At 43.2% G+C, this 21,447-nt stretch overlaps 1 protein-coding gene across 1 annotated transcript in view; it reads left to right on the top strand.

The window, feature by feature from the left end:
- Positions 1–21,029, top strand: part of SLC35A5 (solute carrier family 35 member A5) — a 41,909-nt gene extending 20,880 nt beyond the window's left edge. Inside the window, exons 3-7 of the mRNA XM_040423824.1 lie at positions 103–201; positions 5,236–5,369; positions 18,316–18,383; positions 18,565–19,312; positions 20,935–21,029. Of these exons, the coding sequence (XP_040279758.1) occupies positions 103–201; positions 5,236–5,369; positions 18,316–18,383; positions 18,565–19,312; positions 20,935–21,003 (1,118 nt within the window). The 3' untranslated portion in view covers positions 21,004–21,029. The remainder of the gene's footprint in view (positions 1–102; positions 202–5,235; positions 5,370–18,315; positions 18,384–18,564; positions 19,313–20,934) is intronic.
- The last annotated feature ends 418 nt before the right edge of the window (positions 21,030–21,447 follow it).

Here is a 21,447-nt window from a genome sequence, read left to right as displayed (position 1 = left end):
ATTGTATGTTCATCAATGTCCGGAAATTGTTGAAAAAGCAGCGGTCTGTTATCTAGTGAACTTGTATAAACCTGATGTGCACTTGGCATTTGTCTCCCGCAGATAATAAATACGACTATCTTCCAGCCACGGTCAACGTGTGCGCTGAGGCTGTCAAGCTCTTTTTTTGTCTGATAATGGCCCTTCGAGTCATTGTGAAAGGTAAGGCGCTTGCTGTATTGGATGCTACGTTTTTAGCCTGGCAGCTGTGACTACAGGTTTCGTTGTTTTATGCATCTTCTTGTCGGGATACCATTTTATAATATATCAGTTTTTCTTAAAGGGATTGTCCAACCCTTTACAAGTAATAGTCTGTCCTCAGGATAGGCCATGACTATATGACCGGCGGGGGTCAGATGTCCCACACCCTTGCACAATCAGAAGCTGTGCATGAGCTCCTGCGCCAGAACTACACAGCTCTGTTCATTGTGCAGTGGACGAGCTGATTACTGCATTCACTTCATTGGACGCAATGCTAAAGTAGCCAGCTTCTTGTGAAGAAGTGGACAGTCCCTTTAAAGAGTTGTCTGAGATGAGCTAAAACTGGGGTGTTAGGCTAGGTCTACACAACGACATTTGTTGCGTGACAATTTTTATAATGATAGTCTATGGTGTGGCACTGCGACTGCGACGCGACAGTCGCAGAAAAATCAATTTCCATCCTAGCCCTAGGATGAAATAAAATACCAAAATAAGCCTGACTTACCTTTTGAATCCCCCGCTGCCCCAGTGTTGCTGTTCCAATCGTCCCTGCTGGTCTTCGTATACAGGGCTGCAGCATGTGACTGGTGCAGCCAGTCATTTGTCTCAGCAGTGTATCTTTAAGTCCGATAATTGTCTGCAGCAGTCAAATGTTGTCGACCTAAAAAATGAAAAATACTCAGATGAAACAATGTTTTGTGTACACAGCTCCTATTCAGACCAATGTGTTTAATGGTTACAGACTACTAATCCTGTGGTAGTCAGATCCTGCAGCCCTGTGTGACTTCAGTCCTTCTGTGACCACTGCCCAGCTTCTTGCTACCTTACAGTGAGGCCTCATGCACACGACCGTATGTATTTTGCAGTCCACAAAAAATACGGATGACATCCGTGTGCATTTCGTATTTTGCAGAACTGAACAGCTGGCCCCTAATAGAACAGTACTATCCTTGTCCGTAATGCGGACAATAATGGGACTTGTTCTATTTTTTTTGCAGAACGGAAATACGGACATAAGGAAACTGAATGCGCATGGTGTACCTTTTTTTTTTTTTGCGGACCCATTAAAATGAATGGTTCATCCTTAACTCCTTAGGGACTTAGGACGTACCGGTACGCCACGTTTGCCGAGTCCTTAAGGACTCAGGACGTACTGATACGTCCTAAGTTCAAAAGTAGTTTGCGGCGGGGGTTAATTGTGACAGGATGCCCGCTGAAATCATTCAGCGGGCATCCTGTCACATGGGAGGGGGGGGTCATGTGACCCCCCCTGTATTGGCGATCGCCGCAAACCGCAGGTCAATCCAGACCTGCGGTTTGCGGCTTCTACCTGGTGCAGCGGCGGTGGTCGGCGGTGCCATCGGGTCCCCATGCGGCTGTGGGGGGGACCCGATGGCATGGAAGGCAGCGCGATGTCTAAGGAAGGCATTGCGCTGCCTTCCGGTGACAAGCCTGTTAGATCCAGCCCCCTGGATCTCACAGGCCGGAAGCTGTATGAGTAATACACACAGTATTACTCATACAGCCAATGCATTCCAATACAGAAGTATTGGAATGCATTGTAAAGGATTAGACCCCCAAAAGTTCAAGTCCCAAAGTGGGACAAAAAATAAAGTGAAAAAAAAAAGTTTTCCCCCCAAAAAATCAAGTTTCCAGCAAAAATAAACAAAAACGTCATTTTCCCCAAATAAAGTAAAAAAAAAATTGGTAAAAAATTGGGGGGAAAAAAGTATACATATTAGGTATCGCCGTGTCCGTATCGACCGGCTCTATAAACATATCACTAGACCTAACCCCTCAGATGAACACCATAAAAAATAAAAACTGTGCTAAATAAACAATTTTTTTTTGTTACCTTACATCACAAAAAGTACAACAGCAAGCGATCAAAAAGGCGTTTGCCCACCAAAATAGTACCAATCTAACCGTCACCTCATCCCGCAAAAAATGAGCCCCTACCTGAGACAATTGCCCAAAAAATTTAAAAACTACAGCTCAGAATATGGAGACACTAAAACATCATTTTTTTGTTTTAAAAAGCTGTTATTGTGTAAAACTTACATAAATAAAAAAAAAAGTATACATATTTGGTATCGCCGCGTTCGTATCGACCGGCTCTATAAAAATATCACATGACCTAACCCCTCATATGAACACCGTAAAAAAATTGAAATAAAAACTGTGCTAAATAAACCATTTTTTTGTCACCTTACATCACAAAAAGTCACACGCAATCAAAAAGTCACACGCACCCCAAAATAGTGCCAATAAAACAGTCATCTCATCCCGCAAAAATCATACCCTACCAAAGGTAATCGCCCAAAAACTGAAAAAAATTGTGGCTCTCAGACTATGGAAACACTAAAACATGATTTATTTTGCTTCAGAATTAAATCATTGTGTAAAACTTACATAAATAAATAAAAAGTATACATATTGGGTATCGCCGCATCCGTGACAACCTGGTCTATAAAAATATCACATGATCTAACCTGTCAGATGAATGTTGTAAATAACAAAAAATAAAAACTGTGCCAAAACAGCTATTTCTTGTTATCTTGCCTCACAAAAAGTGTAATATAGAGCAAAAATCATATGTACCCTAAACTAGTACCAACAATACTGCCACCCTATCCCGTAGTTTCTAAAATGGGGCCACTTTTTTGGAGTTTCTACTCTAGGGGTGCATCAGGGGGGCTTCAAATGGGACATGGTGTCAAAAAAAACAGTCCAGCAAAATCTGCCTTCCAAAAACCGTATGGCATTCCTTTCCTTCTGCGCCCTGCCGTGTGCCCATACAGTAGTTTATGATCACATATGGGTGTTTCTGTAAACTACAGAATCAGGGCCATAAATATGGAGTTTTGTTTAGCTGTTAACCCTTGCTTTGTAACTGGAAAAAAAATATTAAAATGGAAAATCTGCCAAAAAAGTGAAATTTTGAAATTGTGTCTCTATTTTCCATAAACTCTTGTGGAACACCTAAAGGGTTAACAAAGTTTGTAAAATCAGTTTTGAATATCTTGAGGGGGGTAGTTTATAGAATGGGGTCATTTTTGGGTGGTTTCTATTATGTAAGCCTCGCAAAGTGACTTCAGACCTGAACTGGTCCCTAAAAATTGGGTTTTTGAAAGTTCCTAAATAAAAATTCAAGATTTGCTTCTAAACTTCTAAGCCTTGTAACATCCCCAAAAAATAAAATATCATTCCCAGAATGATCCAAACATGAAGTAGACATATGGTGAATGTAAAGTAATAACTATTTTTGGAGGTATTACTATGTATTATAGAAGTAGAGAAATTGAAACTCGAAATTTGCAATTTTTTTAAAATTTTTGGTAAATTTTGGTATTTTTTATAAATAAAAATTAATTTTTTTGACTTCATTTTACCAGTGTCATGAAGTACAATTTGTGACGAAAAAAAACAATCTCAGAATGGCCTGGATAAGTCAAAGCGTTTTAAAGTTATCAGCACTTAAAGTGACACTGGTCAGATTTGCAAAAAATGGCCAAGTCCGTAAGGTGAAATAGGGCCGAGTCCTTAAGGGGTTAAAGAAAAGAAATGGACCTGGTCCCCCTGGATGTTGAGTCCCCACTATAAACCATGAATAACATGTCACCTATAAAAAGGCCGCTGCGCTGCTCGATAGACCTCGTATCTTCCATTCTTAGTTTTAATTTTTTTTAAGTTAAGTACTCAGTTTAGTTCCTACCAAAGGAACATAAGTTCAATGTTATTTGAATAATTGCTTTGTATCCTGAACAACAGTCATCTCTATGAGGCTAACTGAGGGTTTGTGCCTCACCCTCAACTGTATTGTTAATGGTGTAACACCAACTGTTTTTCTATATATATATAATCTCTTTGCATATTGAATAATGATTGAATTCCTACGCTTTGCAAAATCAATAAAAATGATTACTCATAAAATGAATGGTTCCGTATATGGTCCTCAAAAAACGGAACGGACACAGAATAAAAATACGTTTGTATGCATAAGGCCTGAAGGTGCATTTACACGGCCTGAGAATCGGGCAGATTATTGGGAATGACTGTTCCTGCGAAGGGTCGTTCCCGACAATCTGGCCATGTAAATGTGCCGCCGATGAACATGCAAAGCGCTCGTTCGTCTGGTGATCCTGACGTTCGTACAGGCACCACCAATCATGGATTCTGGGCAGCAGATCGTGTGGTCTAAACTTCAATCTGCTGCTCAGAAACCATGATTCCCAATAGCGATCCCTCGTCCTCACACTACATTTACTGTGTAAATGCAGTGGTCTGCTTCGCTGAAGAAGCAGCCGACTGTCGGGAAGTAACACTTCCTTCCCGTCAATCGGCTGCAGAATCGTCCCATGTAAATCCAGTTTAAGGGGTTGATGAGATATGAAGCACTGTTCCACATTCCAGATTTCAGTGCAAGCATGTGCCCAGCCCCATGAGGTAAAAGGGATGGCCCACTGCAGGGCATTTGTACACGAACATGTGCGCTCCATGGCCGTATTGCGGACCGCATTTGCGGATCCGTGATACACAGGCGCCGTTCCGGGGGCATTCCGCATCACGGATGCGGACCCTTTCACTTGAATGGCTCCGCAAATCCGGATATGCGGAACGGAAGCACGGAACGGAACCTTACGGAAGCACTACGGAGTGCTTCCGTGGGGTTTCGTCCCGTACTTCCGTTCCGCAAAAAGATAGGACCTGTTCTATCTTTTTGCGGAACCGGCGGATCGCGGACCCAATAAAGTGAATGGGTCCGCGATCCGCTGCGGCTGCCCCACGGTTGGTGTTCGTGCATTGCGGCCCGCAAATTGCCAGCCGCAGCACGGCCACGGGGCGCAGGCCTTTGTGTGCAAGAGGCCTAAAGCATCTGCTGCAGGACTTTTTTATGCTATTGGTAATAAAGAGATCTACTCAACTGTCTTGAGTGCCACGTTTATTTCAGCATGTACTGTGCCAGGTGATTATATATTTTTATGTATTTTTCAGAAAGGCGGTCATTGCGATGCTCCTCGTGTTTTACATTGAAGGAATTCTGCCGCTACATAAAATGGGCTGTTCCTGCATTTCTCTACTTTTTAGACAATCTCATATTTTTCTATGTCCTGACCTATCTACAGCCAGTAAGTGACTGAGTATATTGTCTTGTGTTGTAGCATTAGATTTAGCCTGTACTCTTCTTCTAAATCCCTTCGATAGTGATTGGGTGGAGAGGGCAGATGTTCTCCATCCTACCCTTACACTAGTCTTGACTGATGGTCTCCTGGCGTCTGAGGCATACGGTATATCTCAGATTTAGTCTCATCAGCCCGTAAAATCGGACTCCACGTCTTGTATGCCAAGTTCAATGTCCTAGTACAAGTTTTATTTTGAAACACAAATGGTAAAATCTGGTGCAAAAATCCATGTTACTACTTTTAGATAAATTCTTCACTGTGTGTGAACATGGGCATTTATTTTTATTTTATTAATTCTTTTCCTTTGACCTTCTGCGAGTGAACACTGATTTGCCATTTTTTCGCTTCTCTTACTAAAAAAAAAATGTGATCAAAAAAAGTCACACACACTCCAAAATGGTATAAAAAAAATAAAAATACAGATTGTCTGACAAAAAATGAGCCCCCACACAGCTCAGTAGCTATAACTATAAAAAGTTATGGGAGTCAGAATATGGTGATGTAAAAAAACTTTCTTTTTCACCTATACATGCGGGGTATCATTGTAATCTTACTGACCCAGAAAAAGAAGGTCATGGATCAGTTTTGCTGCAAACAGCACGCCGTGGGAACAAAATCCGAAAAACGGTGGAGGAATTGTGTTTTTTTTTTCTAATTCCACCCCATTTGGAATTTTTTTACCACTTCCCACTACATTGTAGGCCATAATTAATGGTGGCATTAGAAAGTACAACTTGTCCTGCAAAAAATAAGCCCTCATACAGCTATGTGAACGGAAGTATAAAAAAGTTGTGGTTTAACACATTAAGGACGAGTACTTAGTGCCCCAGGACGAGCATTCTTGTCCTGCGGTCCTTCCTCTCTCTCTCTCCCCCCCCGCGTGCAGTGCCGCGATCAGCAGCAGAGCTCGATCCGTCTGTTACTGACAGCCGGATCCCTGCTGCATCCACCAGCATCGGTGATGATGCCGATGCCGGTGGATTAACCCCTCATATGCCGCGGTCAGCGCTGACTGCGGCATATGGGAGGTTTGCGCTCCCTCACCTCATCCATGGCCATTCCAAGGCTTAGGGCCTGGCATGTTCGGAGGCCTAAGAGGCCCAGCCCCCCATGCTGGGTCTCCTAGGCAACTGTTAGCGTCTTACAGTGTAAGACACTAACAGTTCAATACAGCACAATACAGATGTATTGTGCTGCATTGAAACGGGGATCAGACCCTGTAATGTTGAAGTCCCAGAGTGGGACAAATAATAAAGTGAAAAAAAAAGATTATAAAATTAAAGTTTAAAAAAAAATATATTAAGTTTTTCAAGTGTAAAAAAAAAAAAAAAAAAGCGTTCTTTTCCCAAAATAAAGTAATATTTCTTTTTTTTAAATAGGGAAAAAAGAAAAGTAGACTTATTAGGTATCGCCACGTCCGTATCGACAAGCTCTATAAAGATATCACATGACCTAACCCCTCAGGTGAACACTGTCAAAAAAATAAAATTAAAACTGTGCTAAAAAAAGCAATTTTTGTGTCACCTTAAATCACTAAAAGTGCAACACCAAGCGATCAAAAAGGCGTATGCCTGACAAAATAGTAGCAATCTAACCGTCACCTCATCCCGCAAAAAGTGAGCCCCTACCTAAGACAATCGCCCAAAAAAAAAATATATATATATGGCTCAGAATATGTAGACACTAAAACATCTTTTTTGTTTGTTTTAAAAATGCTGTTATTGTGTAAAACTTAAGTAAATAATAAAAAAAAAAAAGTATACATATTAGGTATCGCCACGACCGGCTATATAAAAATACCACATGACCTAACCCCTCAGGTGAACACCGTAAAAAAATTAAAATAAAAACTGTATAAAAAGAGCAAATTTTTTTTGTCACCTTACATCACAAAAAGTGTAATAGCAAGCGATCAAAAAGTCATACACACCCCAAAATAGTGCCAATCTAACCCTCACCTCTTCCCGCAAAAATGGTACCCTACCTAAAACAATCACCCAAAAACTGAAAAAACTATGGTTCTCAGACTATGGAGACACTAAAACATGATTTTTTTTATTTTATTTTATTTTTAAATGAAATCATTGTGTAAAACTTAAGACATATTGGGTATCGCCGCGTCCATAATAACCCACTCTATAAAAATATCGCATGACCCAACCCCTCAGGTGAATACCGTAAAAAATAAAAAAAAAGTGTAAAAAAAAAATAAGATTTTTTTTGTCACCTTACATCACAAAAAGTGTAATAGCAAGCGATCAAAAATTCATATGAAACCTATAATAGTACCAATCAAACCGTCATCTCATCGCCCAAAAAATTAGCCCCTACATATGACAGTCACCCAAAAAATTTATAAAACTACGGCTTTTAGAATGTGGAGACACTAAAAAATTATTTTTTTATTTTTGTCCAAAAATGCTTTATGTAAAACTGAAACAAACAACTGAAAAAAAGTAGTCCTATTTGGTATTGTCGCGTCCGTGACAATCTGCTCTATAAAAATACCACATGATTTAACCTGTCAGATGAATGTTGTAAATAACAAAAAATAAAAATGGTGCCAAAACAGCTATTTCTTGTTACCTTGCCTCACAAAAAGTGTAATATAGAGCAACCAAAAATCATATGTACCCTAAAATAGTAACAACAAAACTGCCACCTTATCCCGTAGTTTCCAAAATGGGGTCACTTTTTTGGAGTTTCTACTCTAGGGGTGCATCCAGGGGGGCTTCAAATGGGACATGGTGTCAAAAAACCAGTCCAGCAAAATCTGCCTTCCAAAAACCGTATGGCATTCCTACTCCTTCTGTGCCCTGCCGTGTGCCCGTACAGCAGTTTACGACCACATATGGGGTGTTTCTGTAAACTACAGAATCGGGGCCATAAATATTGAGTTTTGTTTGGCTGTTAACCTTTGTTTTGTAACTGGAAAAAATGGATTCAAATGGAAAATCTGCCAAAAAAGTGAAATTTTGAAATTGTATCTCTATTTTCCATGAATTCTTGTGGAACACCTAAAGGGTTAACAAAGTTAGTAAAATCAGTTTTAAATACCTTGAGGGGTGCAGTTTGTAAAATGGAGTCATTTTTGGGTGGTTTCTATTATGTAAGCCTCACAAAGTGACTTCAGACCTGAACTGGTCCTGAAAAAGTGGGTTTTAGAAATTTTCTTAAAAATTTCAAGATTTGCTTCTAAACTTCTAAGCCTTCTAACGTCCCCAAAAAATAAAATGGCATTTACAAAATGATTCAAACATGAAGTAGACATATGGGGAATGTAAAGTAATAACTATTTTTGGAGGCATGCGCAGCCGCCCTCCATTCGTTTCTATGGAGCCGCCGAAAATAGCCGAGCGCTGGCTCGGCTATTTCCGTCGGCCCCATAGAAATGAATGGGAGCGGTGGCTGCGCATGCGTGGTGCCCTCTCATTCACTTGAATGGGAGAGGCGGGGAGCTGCGCCTGGTGGTGGACGGACCCCAGGAAGCCCGGGGTCCTCCAGCCACAACTCTCCCCAGCTCCGTTCTCCTTGTAGGTGCGGGTCCCAGAAGTAGGACCTGCACCTATCAGACAATGGGGACATATCCTAGCGATATGCCCCCATTGTCTAAGATGGGATAACCCCTTTAAGGTGAAATATGCAGGGCTGTGGAGTCGGTAGATAAATGGTCCGACTCCTCAGTTTTTGGTAACTCCGACTCCTCTGTATTTAATATGCAAATGTATTAGTATAAAATACATTTGCATATTAAATACAGAGGAGTCGGAGTTACCAAAAACTGAGGAGTCGGACCATTTATCTACCGACTCCACAGCCCTGGAAATATGGCAGGGTCCTTAAGGGGTTAAGGAAGATAGGGAAGAAAAATGAAAACACAAAAATGAAAAAACCTCCGGTATCCTAAGGGTTAGAATGGCTGCCAGCAACCTGTCCCAGAAGGTGAGCAGAACTGGTTGCCTCCACTTGCAGAGCTGCCTGGTGGGGTGAGGGGGTAGGGCCTCACTACACATTGCGCTTTGGCATTTGCATATACTATATCTCGGTGAGTTTTCCTGTCAGGCTGCTCAGCCATGATGGCATTTCGTAGGCAGGATTACATCATTACCATATATTTTACAGCAGTGCAGTGAGGCCTTGCCTCCTCACCCACCATAGTGGTGTCAGTCGGCCCTACTGACATTCTAGGACAGGTTGCTGGTGGCCATTTTGAATAATTCCCAGAGAACCTCTTTAACCAAGCTGGTGGTGCTGCAGAATCTGAGATAAATCTATCTTTTCCTGATGACTTTTTCTGTGCTCGCTTCTTTCGGTTAGCAGCAAGGAGAGGAGGACATTGTAGAAGACAGATCAGAGTGTGGTGAGGGGGAAAGAATCTGTGGTTGGGAAGGAAAGCACACACATAGTAGCTTACAGGGGGAAGATGGCGAGCAGCATTCTGGTCACACAGAATCCAGCAGATGTTACTGGGAGGGACTGGTCCGTATGAGAAAAGTCTTAAACTAGAAGCAGGTTGCAGACTGTGGGTCTTAAAATGATTAAAGGAATGATGATTGAAAGGGTTAAAATGCAGGGCAACTTCTTTTTTTTTTCTTCTGTCCAAGGTGCCTGTGATGATGGTGGTGTATTAATATAGTAAACAATAGCCCAGCACCATGATGTTTCGCATACACACACTGCCATCTAAATTCAGCTGCATTTCAGGGACAGGGATGTACACTTGCCCCTTGGGAGTTTTAATCTGTTTCTAATCTGCTAATTTTCTGTTAGAAATAACTGAAATGGCACCAGACTGGCAGCCATTTCAGTAAGAGTTTGGTTACCTGTCCTAGGCACCCTGTCAGAGTCTGTGGGAGCTGGATGCAGGGAGCCAGTTTGGAGTCCAGTTGAGAGAGAGCAGCAGAAGAGAGCGGTGTGGTAACAGCTCTGACAGGACACCAAATGTGTGCAGGACTCTAGACATAACCTAAGAGCCTAGATAATACTCATTTAGGAAAGGTATTTTTTTCAATGTTAAACCCCTTTTGTTCACATTTCATGCCCTATGTCTTGTCTACCATTTTTTCAGTAAATCTTTGAAAACGCATTTTGTTTTGACTGACTTTATTCCATTAACCCCTTAAGGACTTGGGGTGTACCGGTACGCTCTATTTCCCGAATCCTTAAGGACTCAGGGCGTACCGGTACGTCCTAAGTTTAAATCGAGATTGCGGAGCTGCGGGGGTTAATCCGAACAGAATGCCGGCTGAAATCATTCAGCCGGCATCCTGTCACAACGCCAGGGGGACCCCCCCGTATCGGCGATCACCGCAAACCGCAGGTCAATTCAGACCTGCGCTTTCTGCAGTTTCTGATCCCCGCGGTCCCTGACCGCGGGGATCAGAAACTTTAGTGTGCCTAAAATATCAATTTTGCACCCCTGCATGATTTTTTGCGGGTGGGGGCGGTGCGGGAGGCGGGTGGTGCGGCAGGCGGGATCGCGATCCCCCGCCCGCCTCCTCTTGAAAATTCGTTGGTGGCCAGTGGGTATACCAGAGTGTCAGCAGATTGCTGACACCCTGGTATAAACGGCTGACATCTGTGCAGATGTCAGCCATTTAACCCTTTCCATACCGCGGTCCGTACGGACCGCTGTATGGAAAAAGTTGAAGGGATTCTGTCACCAGGTTTCACCCCCTCCAGATAACCATATTTTTATGTTCAGGGAGCTTTAACCATTCCTAATGTGGTCTTATAAATGTAATCTGTAGGCTCATTTTTCTAAAAATACGCTATTACTAACCTGTCAATCAACAGAATAAGGTGCCCAAGGGGATGTAAATGGCTCCAAGCTGCCGCCCGCACCTGCTGCCGTTCGTGCCCAGCTCCACCTCATAATCTTCTGTGACGCCTCCTGCTCTCCCTCCCTCCCCCCTCCTCCTACTGTGACGTCTCCTGCTCTCCCCCCCTCCCCCTCCTCCTGCTGTAACATCGCAATGTTACAGCAGGAGGAGGGGGGAGGGAGGGAGGGCAGGAGACGGCACAGTAGGAGGAGGGGGATGGAGGGAGAGCAGGAGACGTCACAGTAGGAGGAGGGGGGAGGGAGGGAGAGCAGGAGACGTCACAGTAGGAGGAGGGGGGAGGGAGGGAGAGCAGGAGACGTCACAGTAGGAGGAGGGGGGAGGGAGGGAGAGCAGGAGACGTCACAGTAGGAGGAGGGGGGAGGGAGGGAGAGCAGGAGACGTCACAGTAGGAGGAGGAGGGGGGAGGGAGGGAGAGCAGGAGACGTCACAGTAGGAGGAGGAGGAGGAGGGAGGGAGAGCAGGAGACGTCACAGTAGGAGGAGGAGGGGGGAGGGAGGGAGAGCAGGAGACGTCACAGTAGGAGGGGGAGGGAGGGAGAGCAGGAGACGTCACAGTAGGAGGAGGGGGGAGGGAGGGAGAGCAAGAGCCGTCACAGTAGGAGGAGGGGGGAGGGAGGGAGAGCAGGAGACGTCACAGTAGGAGGAGGGGGGAGGGAGGGAGAGCAGGAGACGTCACAGTAGGAGGAGGGGGGAGGGAGGGAGAGCAGGAGACGTCACAGTAGGAGGAGGGGGGAGGGAGGGAGAGCAAGAGACGTCACAGTAGGAGGAGGGGGGAGGGAGGGAGAGCAGGAGACGTCACAGTAGGAGGAGGGGGGAGGGAGGGAGAGCAGGAGGCGTCACAGAAGGGGGGAGGGAGGGAGAGCAGGAGGCGTCACAGAAGGAGGAGGGGGGAGGGAGGGAGAGCAGGAGGCGTCACAGAAGATTGAGGCGGCGCTGGGCATGAACGGCAGCAGGTGCGGACGGCAGCATGGAGCCATTTACATCCCCTTGGGCACCTTATTCTGTTGATTGACAGGTTAGTAATGGCGTATTTTTAGCAAAATGAGCCTACAGATTACATTTATAAGACCACATTAGGAATGGTTAAAGCTCCCTGAACATAACCATATTTTTATCTGGAGGGGGTGAATCCCTTTAACAGTAAGAGGAAGCTCCCTCCCTCTCCCATCGGGGGGCTGCTGTGCCTTTGCAGCCCCCCGATGGAGAGTGAGAGAGCCCTCAGACAGCCCCCCTCCTTACCCTTCCCCGTCTGCTCAGTTGTGGCCACAACTGAGCAGACGGGAAAGGTTCCCATGGCAACAGGACGCCTTCTCAGGCATCCTGCTGTCCATGGTGCTGAACAGATCTGTGCTAAAGGCATAGATCTGTTCAGACAAAGTGTAAGTAAAATACAGTACAAAACACTATAGTGTACTGTACTGTATTATACAGACATCAGACCCACTGGATCTTCAAGAACCAAGTGGGTCTGGGTCAAAAAAAAGTGAAAAAAAAGTAAAAATCAAAAAACACATTTATCACTGATTTTAAAATGAAAAAAATTAAATTCCCTACACATATTAGGTATCGCCGCGTCCGTAACGACCTGATCTATAAAACGGTCCTGTTACTTTCCCCGCACGGTGAACGCCATAAAAATAAAAACTATGAGGAAATTGAAATTTTGCCCACCTTACTTCCCAAAAAAGGTAATAAAAGTGATCAAAAAAGTTGCATGTACGCCAAAATAGTACCAATCAAACCGTCATCTCATTCCGCAAAAATCATACCCTACCCAAGATAATCGCCCAAAAACTGAAAAAACTATGGCTCTAATGGTCTATTCACACGTCCGTTTTTTCTTTCCTGATCTGTTCCCTTTTTTCAGGAACAGATCTGGACCAGATCTGGACCCATTCATTTTCAATGGGTCCTGGAAAAAAACGGACAGCTCAATGTCAGATTTTTTCCAGGACCCATTGAAAATGAATGGGTCCAGATCTGGTCCAGATCTGTTCCTGAAAAAACGGAACAGATCAGGAAAGAAAAAACGGACGTGTGAATGGACCCTTAGACTATGGAAACACTAAAACATGATTTTTTTTGTTTCAAAAATGAAATCATTGTGTAAAACTTAAAAAAAAAAAAAAAAGTATACATATTAGGTATCGCCTCGTCCGTATCGACTGGCTCTATAAAAATATCACATGACCTAACTCCTCAGGTGACCACCGTAAAAAAATAAAAACGGTGTAAAAAAAAGCCATTTTATTGTCCTCTTAAGTCACAAAAAGTGTAATAGCAAGCGATCAAAAAGTCATATGCACCCCAAAATAGTGCCAATCAAACAGTCATCTCATCCCGCAAAAAATGAGATCCTACTTAAGATAATCGCCCAAAAACTGAAAAAACTATAGCTCTTAGACTATGGAGACACTAAAACATATTTTTTTGTTTTAAAAATGAAATCATTGTGTAAAACTTACATAAATAAAAAAAAAATGGTATACGTATTAGGTATCGCCGCGTCCGTGACAATCTGCTCTATAAAATTACCACATGAGCTAACCTGTCAGATGAATGTTGTAAATAACAAAAAAAAAAGTGCCAAAAAAGCTATTTCTTGTTACCTTGCCGCATAAAAAAGTGTAATATAGAGCAACCAAAAATCATATGTACCCTAAACTAGTACCAACAAAACTGCCACCCTATCCCGTAGTTTCTAAAATGGGGTCACTTTTTTGGAGTTTCTACTCTAGGGGTGCATCAGGGGGGCGTCAAATGGGACATGGTGTAAAAAAAAACAGTCCAGCAAAATCTGCCTTCCAAAAACCGTATGGCATTCCTTTCCTTCTGCGCCCTGTCGTGTGCCCGTACAGCAGTTTACGGCCACATATGGGGTGTTTCTGTAAACTACAGAATCAGGGACATAAATAATGAGTTTTGTTTGGCTGTTAACCCTTGCTTTGTAACTGGAAAAAAAAGTGAAATTTTGAAATTGTATCTCTATTTTCCATTAAATCTTGTGCAACACCTAAAGGGTTAACAAAGTTTGTAAAATCAGTTATGAATACCTTGAGTGGTATAGTTTCTTAGATGGGGTCACTTTTATGGAGTTTCTACTCTAGGCGTATATCAGGGGGGCTTCAAATGGGACATGGTGTAAAAAAAACAGTCCAGCAAAATCTGGCTTCCAAAAACCATACGGCGCACCTTTCCCTCTACGCCCTACTGTGTGCCCGTACAGTAGTTTACAGCCACATATGGGGTGTTTCTGTAAACGGCAGAGTCAGGGCAATAAAGATACAGTCTTGTTTGGCTGTTAACCCTTGCTTTGTTAGTGGAAAAAATGGGTTAAAATGGAAATTTAGGCAAAAAAATGAAATTCTCAAATTTCATCCCCATTTGCCAATAACTCTTGTGCAACACCTAAAGGGTTAACGAAGTTTGTAAAATCAGTTTTGAATACCTTGAGGGGTGTAGTTTATAGAATGGGGTCATTTTGGGTGGTTTCTATTATGTAAGCCTCGCAAAGTGACTTCAGACCTGTAGTGGTCCCTAAAAATTGTGTTTTTGTAAATTTCTGAAAAATGTCAAGATTTGCTTCTAAACTTCTAAGCCTTGTAACATCCCCAAAAAATAAAATATCATTCCCAAAATAATTCAAACATGAAGTAGACATATGGGGAATGTAAAGTCATTACAATTTTTGGTGGTATTACTATGTATTACAGAAGTAGAGAAACTGAAACTTTGAAATTTGCTAATTTTTCCACATTTTTGGTAAATTAGATATTTATTTTTTATGCAAATTTTTTTATTTTTTAAACTTCATTTTACCAGTGTCATGAAGTGCAATATGTGACTGTGGCGAAACCAACCTCGCCACGGTGTTTTGGAGGGGGCTGTTTGCCAGCCTCCTGCCCCAGGATTATGGCCCATACTAACTTTGAAGGAGAAGACAGACCGGACAGCTTAAATCTGTGGAACTGTTCTGGGCAGGAAAGCCATGCTTGCGGCCGGCCAAATGTGACTTCCATGGAATTCGGGAACCCCTGCTCGGATCTGGGTGATTTTTGGATATGTTGTTCACCCAGATCAGAGCTATCCATGGATGTATACATTATGGGGGTATGTGGGGTTTTGGGGTGTTTTCTGTGTTTTGGGGAAAAATGTGTGTTTTCTGTCTGTGAGTGATTAAGTTAGCCCATTACGTTTGGTAATTGTATTTTGTTGATTGCGTCTCAGACAATGCTCATTGTATTTTGTTGATTGCGTTACAGACAGAGGGAAGAGGATTTTGTGTACAATTGCTGGGAAGGTTTGAATACTGGAAATGCATGTAATTGGCTGTTTTTACAAAACCCTGTGGGTGGTAACCTTGTTGGAAGATGTGTATAAATCAATGCTTGTGTGTTCAAATAAAGAGTTCCTGTTTTTATACCTTCATGAAGTTTTGGCTCATGTTTGGGGAATGGGATAACTACACTCTTGGGGATTGCTATATCACAATACTCCCCTGAGTATAAGCTCTTGTAAGAGCTTGTTCATGGTTCCTGCTCTCTGCATTTAGGAGAGGTTCACCCACTGGAGCCTGGAGCCTTGTCGTAGGTCCAGGGTGGGTAGGAGACGGCGAGACCTCCACCAAGCTTCGGCGGTTCGTGGGGTCTTCAGTGCTGACGGTGTCAAGTGGAGTGCTTGGAGTCCTCTGGAAGCACTAGGAGCATTTATCAACGGAGGTACCCGGTCGGGGTGCTAGGCGTTCCGTTACATTTATGTAACGGAACGCCTAGCACCCCGACCGGGTACCTCCGTCGATAGATGCTTCTAGTGCTTCAAGAGGTCTCACAGTCTCCTACCCACCCTGGACCTACGACAAGGCTCCAGGCTCCAGTGGGTGAACCTCTCCTAAATCCAGAGACAGGAACCAGGAACAAGCTCTTACAAGAGCTTATACTCAGGGGAGTATTGTGATATAGCAATCCCCAAGAGTGTAGTTATCCCATTCCCCAAACATGAGCCAAAACTTCATGAAAGTATAAAAACAGGAACTCTTTATTGAGGGCTACCCGCCCGTATTTATGCAGGTCCCCATCTGGTGGACACTCCCCTAGGGGACCAGATGGAAGACTGTGACACAGGACAGTTATGCAGCAATTCAGGATACACAGACACAATACATCCCCACAATGCATCATGGTTTCCTCCTCTCTGCCCTGGAGACACCCGAGGAGTAATTCAATTATCTCTCAAGACAAAGGGAAATCACCAATACACATGTGGGGACAACAGGACAGAAATCACCATTTAAACATACAATGTCACAACCCTTACAGTAAACACAGACATTTAACATATCCCCAGATAGCTTAAGTGCATATTATTAGGTGAATGGCACTCAGACTACACGAATACAATAAAATTAGCTATCTGGGTACCCTCATATAACATAAAATACAATTCCAAAGACAGATATGTCTGTCACACATCTCAAAACACCACATATCCCCATAATGTATACATCCATGGATAGCTCTGATCTGGGTGAACAACATATCCAAAAATCACCCAGATCCGAGCAGGGGTTTCCGAATTCCATGGAAGTCACATTTGGCCGACCGCAAGCATGGCTTTCCTGCCCCAAAACACTTCCACAGATTTAAGCTGTGCGGCCGGTCTGTCTTCTCCTTTAAAGTTAGTATGGGCCATAATCCTGAGGCAAGAGGCTGGTAGCCAGGCCCCTCCAAAACCCAGTGGCGAGGTTGGTTTCGCCACAGTGCCGAAAAAACTATCTCAGAATGGCCTGGATAAGTCAAAATGTTTTAAAGTTATCAGCACTTAAAGTGACACTGGTCAGATTTGCAAAAAATGGCCAAGTCCTTAAGGTGAAATAGGGCTGAGTCCTTAAGGGGTTAAAAAGAACTATTTCTTTTTAATTGTCTGTTTCCTTTCACTCTGAAATATTTACAGCTTGAGAATCCAACTTTCTTCAGGAGACAATTGGTATATTCCAGTGTTATGGTTAAGATTTAATTGTATAACGATTGTACATGTATGGGGACTGTCCAATCAGATGTGGGTCATCTGAGAGAAGATTGTGTCCAGGAAAGTGACAAATAGGTCTTTTGGTATAGCACCCAAGTGTTACAGTGCAATAGGTCATAGGCGATCGATAACATATCGATCAGCAGGGAGCAAGTTGATGCTTAATTGACGGTAGATTGGCAATTACAGTATCAAAATCCCTGATCCTCAGGCTTAGTTTGGTTCTCTTTACGAACCTGGTGGCAGCAAATATAGGGTGTGGGGAGTTAATGCTTTGATTGATTCTCGGCACCCATATATTGTCACGGCCGTGTTGCGCGGACAGGCTCTTTCCGGTAGGCGCCTGTGTTACCAGTAGCAACTGGAGGTGGTTGCGCTGGGCTTAGCTTGGCTGTGGGCACGGTTCGTGACAGTGCCCAACTGCTAGGTGTTCATACCTTGACCTACTGGGTCCACCTTTCAGGTTGTGCAAAAACAAAACTTGTTCTGAACTTGGCCTTAAAATGTTAGTAGGATGCACACAAGTGTAGAAACGAAATATTAATAGATTTGATATTCTACTAAGGGGCATCTACACACTGATTTGCAAAATACGTAGGACGTCCGTGTTGCATTCATTTACATTTTTTATTTTTTTTATTTTATTTTTTAACAGACTATTTGACTTCAGTGGGTCTGTGGTCAGTATTTGTGGCCAAAAATAGGACATGTTCTGTCTTTTATGGAATGGACATATGTATGTGGAAAACGCACAGTAGGCATCCTTATGTCCGTTAAGCAAAAGATAGACTATGCCCTATACATGGCTGCAAAATGCGAAGTCTGAAGTCAATGGGTCCGCAAAAAGATGCATGCAACATGGACATCATCCATGTTTACAAAAATACATAGTTTTGTGACTGTCCCCTAAATCTGTCCCCTTTAGTCTGTTATTAAATTATTAGAAATGAACCAAAATGGAAGCATGACTTTGGCTCTTTACTAGATTTTTCTACTAATTAATGCTATTTTTGTATTCTGTTTTAGGCCATGGCTGTATTGTTGTCCAATTTTGTTATCATTACAACTGCGTTCTTCTTCAGGATCATATTAAAGTATGTAACGATTATATATTACTACATGATATATCACTGCAGTGATTTGTAGGGGGTCCCTTGGGTGCTGTGTTTTCCCCCCACTGGATTGTTGCATACCTCCTTTTACCTGTCTTTGATAGCTTTGCTGGGGAAAAAATAATGACAAAAGACTGATTATATTTTTTAATTTTTATTCCAGACGGCACCTTTCTTATGTTCAGTGGGCCTCTCTTCTAGTACTCTTCCTGTCCATAATGGGCCTCACATCCCATAACGGCACCCACAAAGACATCTCAGTCCACGGAGTTCACAACATTTTCCACTCCAAACCATCCAACAGTTGCCTTTTTGTGGCAAAACCTGATGCCGAAAGTCATGAAACCAGTAATCCAGCAATACAGAGTACATTAAAATATATCCCTCTTGGATTTGGACACCTTCTGATCTTACTGCAGTGCGTTATATCTGCTCTGGCAAATATCTACAATGAGAAAATCCTGAAAGAGGGGGACCAGATGTCTGAGAGCATTTTTATTCAAAACAGCAAACTTTACGTGTTTGGCGTTTTGTTTAATGGACTCACATTGTCTCTACACAGTGAGCACTTCGGCAAAATAAAGTCCTGTGGATTTTTTTATGGCCATAATGGATTTTCAATTGCTCTCATTTTTGCAACTGCATTTGTCGGGTTGTCAGTGGCTTTTATACTAAAGTTCCGAGACAATATGTTTCACGTACTCACAGCGCAGGTGACAACCGTTATAATTACCATTGTGTCATTTTTTGTATTCAATTTTAAGCCCTCTCTGGAATTCTTTCTCCAAGCTCCTGTGGTTCTTCTCTCTATATATATTTATAATGCAAGCAGAATAATGGAATCCAAAGGCCCTGCTCAACGGGAAAAGTTAAAAATAGTAAATGGAGATGTTTGGGAACGCTCTCGTGGTGTAAGTGTATGGTTTTTATTTTTTAAGCTTGAGAAAAGTTTAGATTTCTATAGAATTCAACGCTCAACTATATTTATACCAGGTCATGTATTCTGATCAGTATATTACTTTAAAGGGGTTATCCCATGATTAATGTAAAAAATGAAAATCAGACAACATATAGCACATGATGTTCTCCATCTAACAAAGCTAGACCCAGCCCTGTACCTCACATGGGTCCAGGGATCTCCCCATTCATTGCTGCAATTGTTCTGCTAGATTTATATCAAGCTGGCAGCTCAGGGCTGTGTCTTTTCTGCTGCAGCTTTCTCCCTTTCAAAGCTTAGGAGCCAGTTAAAGGATAGAACTGAGCATGTGTTTCCACCTCAGCGAAGTGGACAGAGAAATAAGAAAAAGAGACAGCAGACGGCACATGTTATTGTGCTGTGTAGATTCCCCCCTATGACAGCTGTTTGGCAGTGTTCTCTGGACCTCCCCCAGAATGGCAGTCTGGATGCAGAGCCTGGACCTTCTTTAGGATAGCTGTCTGGATGCAGAGCCTGGGCCTCCCACAGAATAGCTGTCTGGATGCAGAGCCTGGGCCTCCCCCAGAATAGCTGTCTGGATGCAGAGCCTGGGCCTCCCCCAGAATAGCTGTCTGGATGCAGAGCCTGGGCCTCCCCCAGAATAGCTGTCTGGATGCATAGCCTGGGCCTCCCCAGAATAGCTGTCTGGATGCAGAGCCTGGGCCTCCCCCAGAATAGCTGTCTGGATGCAGAGCCTGGGCCTCCCCCAGAATAGCTGTCTGGATGCAGAGCCTGGGCCTCCCCCAGAATAGCTGTCTGGATGCAGAGCCTGGGCCTCCCCCAGAATAGCTGTCTGGATGCAGAGCCTGGGCCTCCCCCAGAATAGCTGTCTGGATGCAGAGCCTGGGCCTCCCCCAGAATAGCTGTCTGGATGCAGAGCCTGGGCCTCCCCCAGAATAGCTGTCTGGATGTAGAGCCTGGGCCTCCCCCCCAGAATAGCTGTTTGGATGTAGAGCCTGGACCTCCCCCAGGAATAGCTGTCTGGATGCAGAGCCTGGACCTCCCCCCCCCCCAGAATAGCTGTCTGGATGTAGAGCCTGGGCCTCCCCCCCAGAATAGCTGTCTGGATGTAGAGCCTGGACCTCCCCCAGGATAGCTGTCTGGATGCAGAGCCTGGACCTCCCCCCCCAGAATAGCTGTCTGGATGCAGAGCCTGGACCTCCCCCCCAGAATAGCTGTCTGGATGCAGAGCCTGGAACTGATCTGCTCTATGGTAGCTTTCAAAAGCTAACTAAATTGTTTATAGAATCTGTTTTTATATTTACCAGGAATTTATTTTAAAAAAAAACAATGTATGTGTTTGGAGGCATTCAGAGAACAGATACCTGGGGAAAGTGGGATCAGTCTCTGCCTGATCCTTTTTTCATTCCAGAAGGGTTATTCCCCCCTCTCCATTAAAATAACTGCATACATGGTCAAGTCTGCATGTCCACGGTGGAGTTGGGAGACCCAACAGCTATATCGTGTTTTTTACTGGCTTTATAGACAATTGGTGGTTAAATCTACTCCCTGATGTTTAATTATGTGTTTTTCTTTGTATTTTTTTTTAATCTTTAGGATGGGGAGGAGCTTCAAAAGTTAACCAGAACAACTGATGACTCTGAGACCGATGAAGACATTTTTTAATGAATATGATGTAGCATATATGGACTTTTATTTTATTATTTTTTTATCATTGGTGGTGCAAACACAGTGGTTTGCACCGGATGTTACATATTTGGAACTGTTTATTCTGAAAAAATATCAGTGTTGCGATGCATAATGTGAAAAGTAAAATATGGTAGGTTACCTTGTTACATATGTTAAGGATATGTCTTTGCCAGAAAGACTATTCTACAGATTTTTAAAGCCAATCTCTACCTCTGCTTGGACCTCTCCTCCACAAAGTCCTAGTTATCTGAGGTCTCCGAATTTCAATATTGGGGGACTTATTTTGATACAGTCAAAGTGTGCTAACATGACCTTAGAGGGGCGTAAATGTCTGATAGGTGCAGGTCTTCTCTCTAGGAACTTCATCTGTTGGGAGAACATCACTCTGGTGACTGAGCAGCGCTTGGAAATGAAAGGAGA

Source organism: Bufo bufo, chromosome 3, assembly GCF_905171765.1.
Source record: "Bufo bufo chromosome 3, aBufBuf1.1, whole genome shotgun sequence".
Lineage (NCBI taxonomy): Eukaryota > Metazoa > Chordata > Amphibia > Anura > Bufonidae > Bufo > Bufo bufo.
Note: the sequence above shows the minus strand (reverse complement) of the source record. Positions and strands in the feature narration are given on the sequence as shown.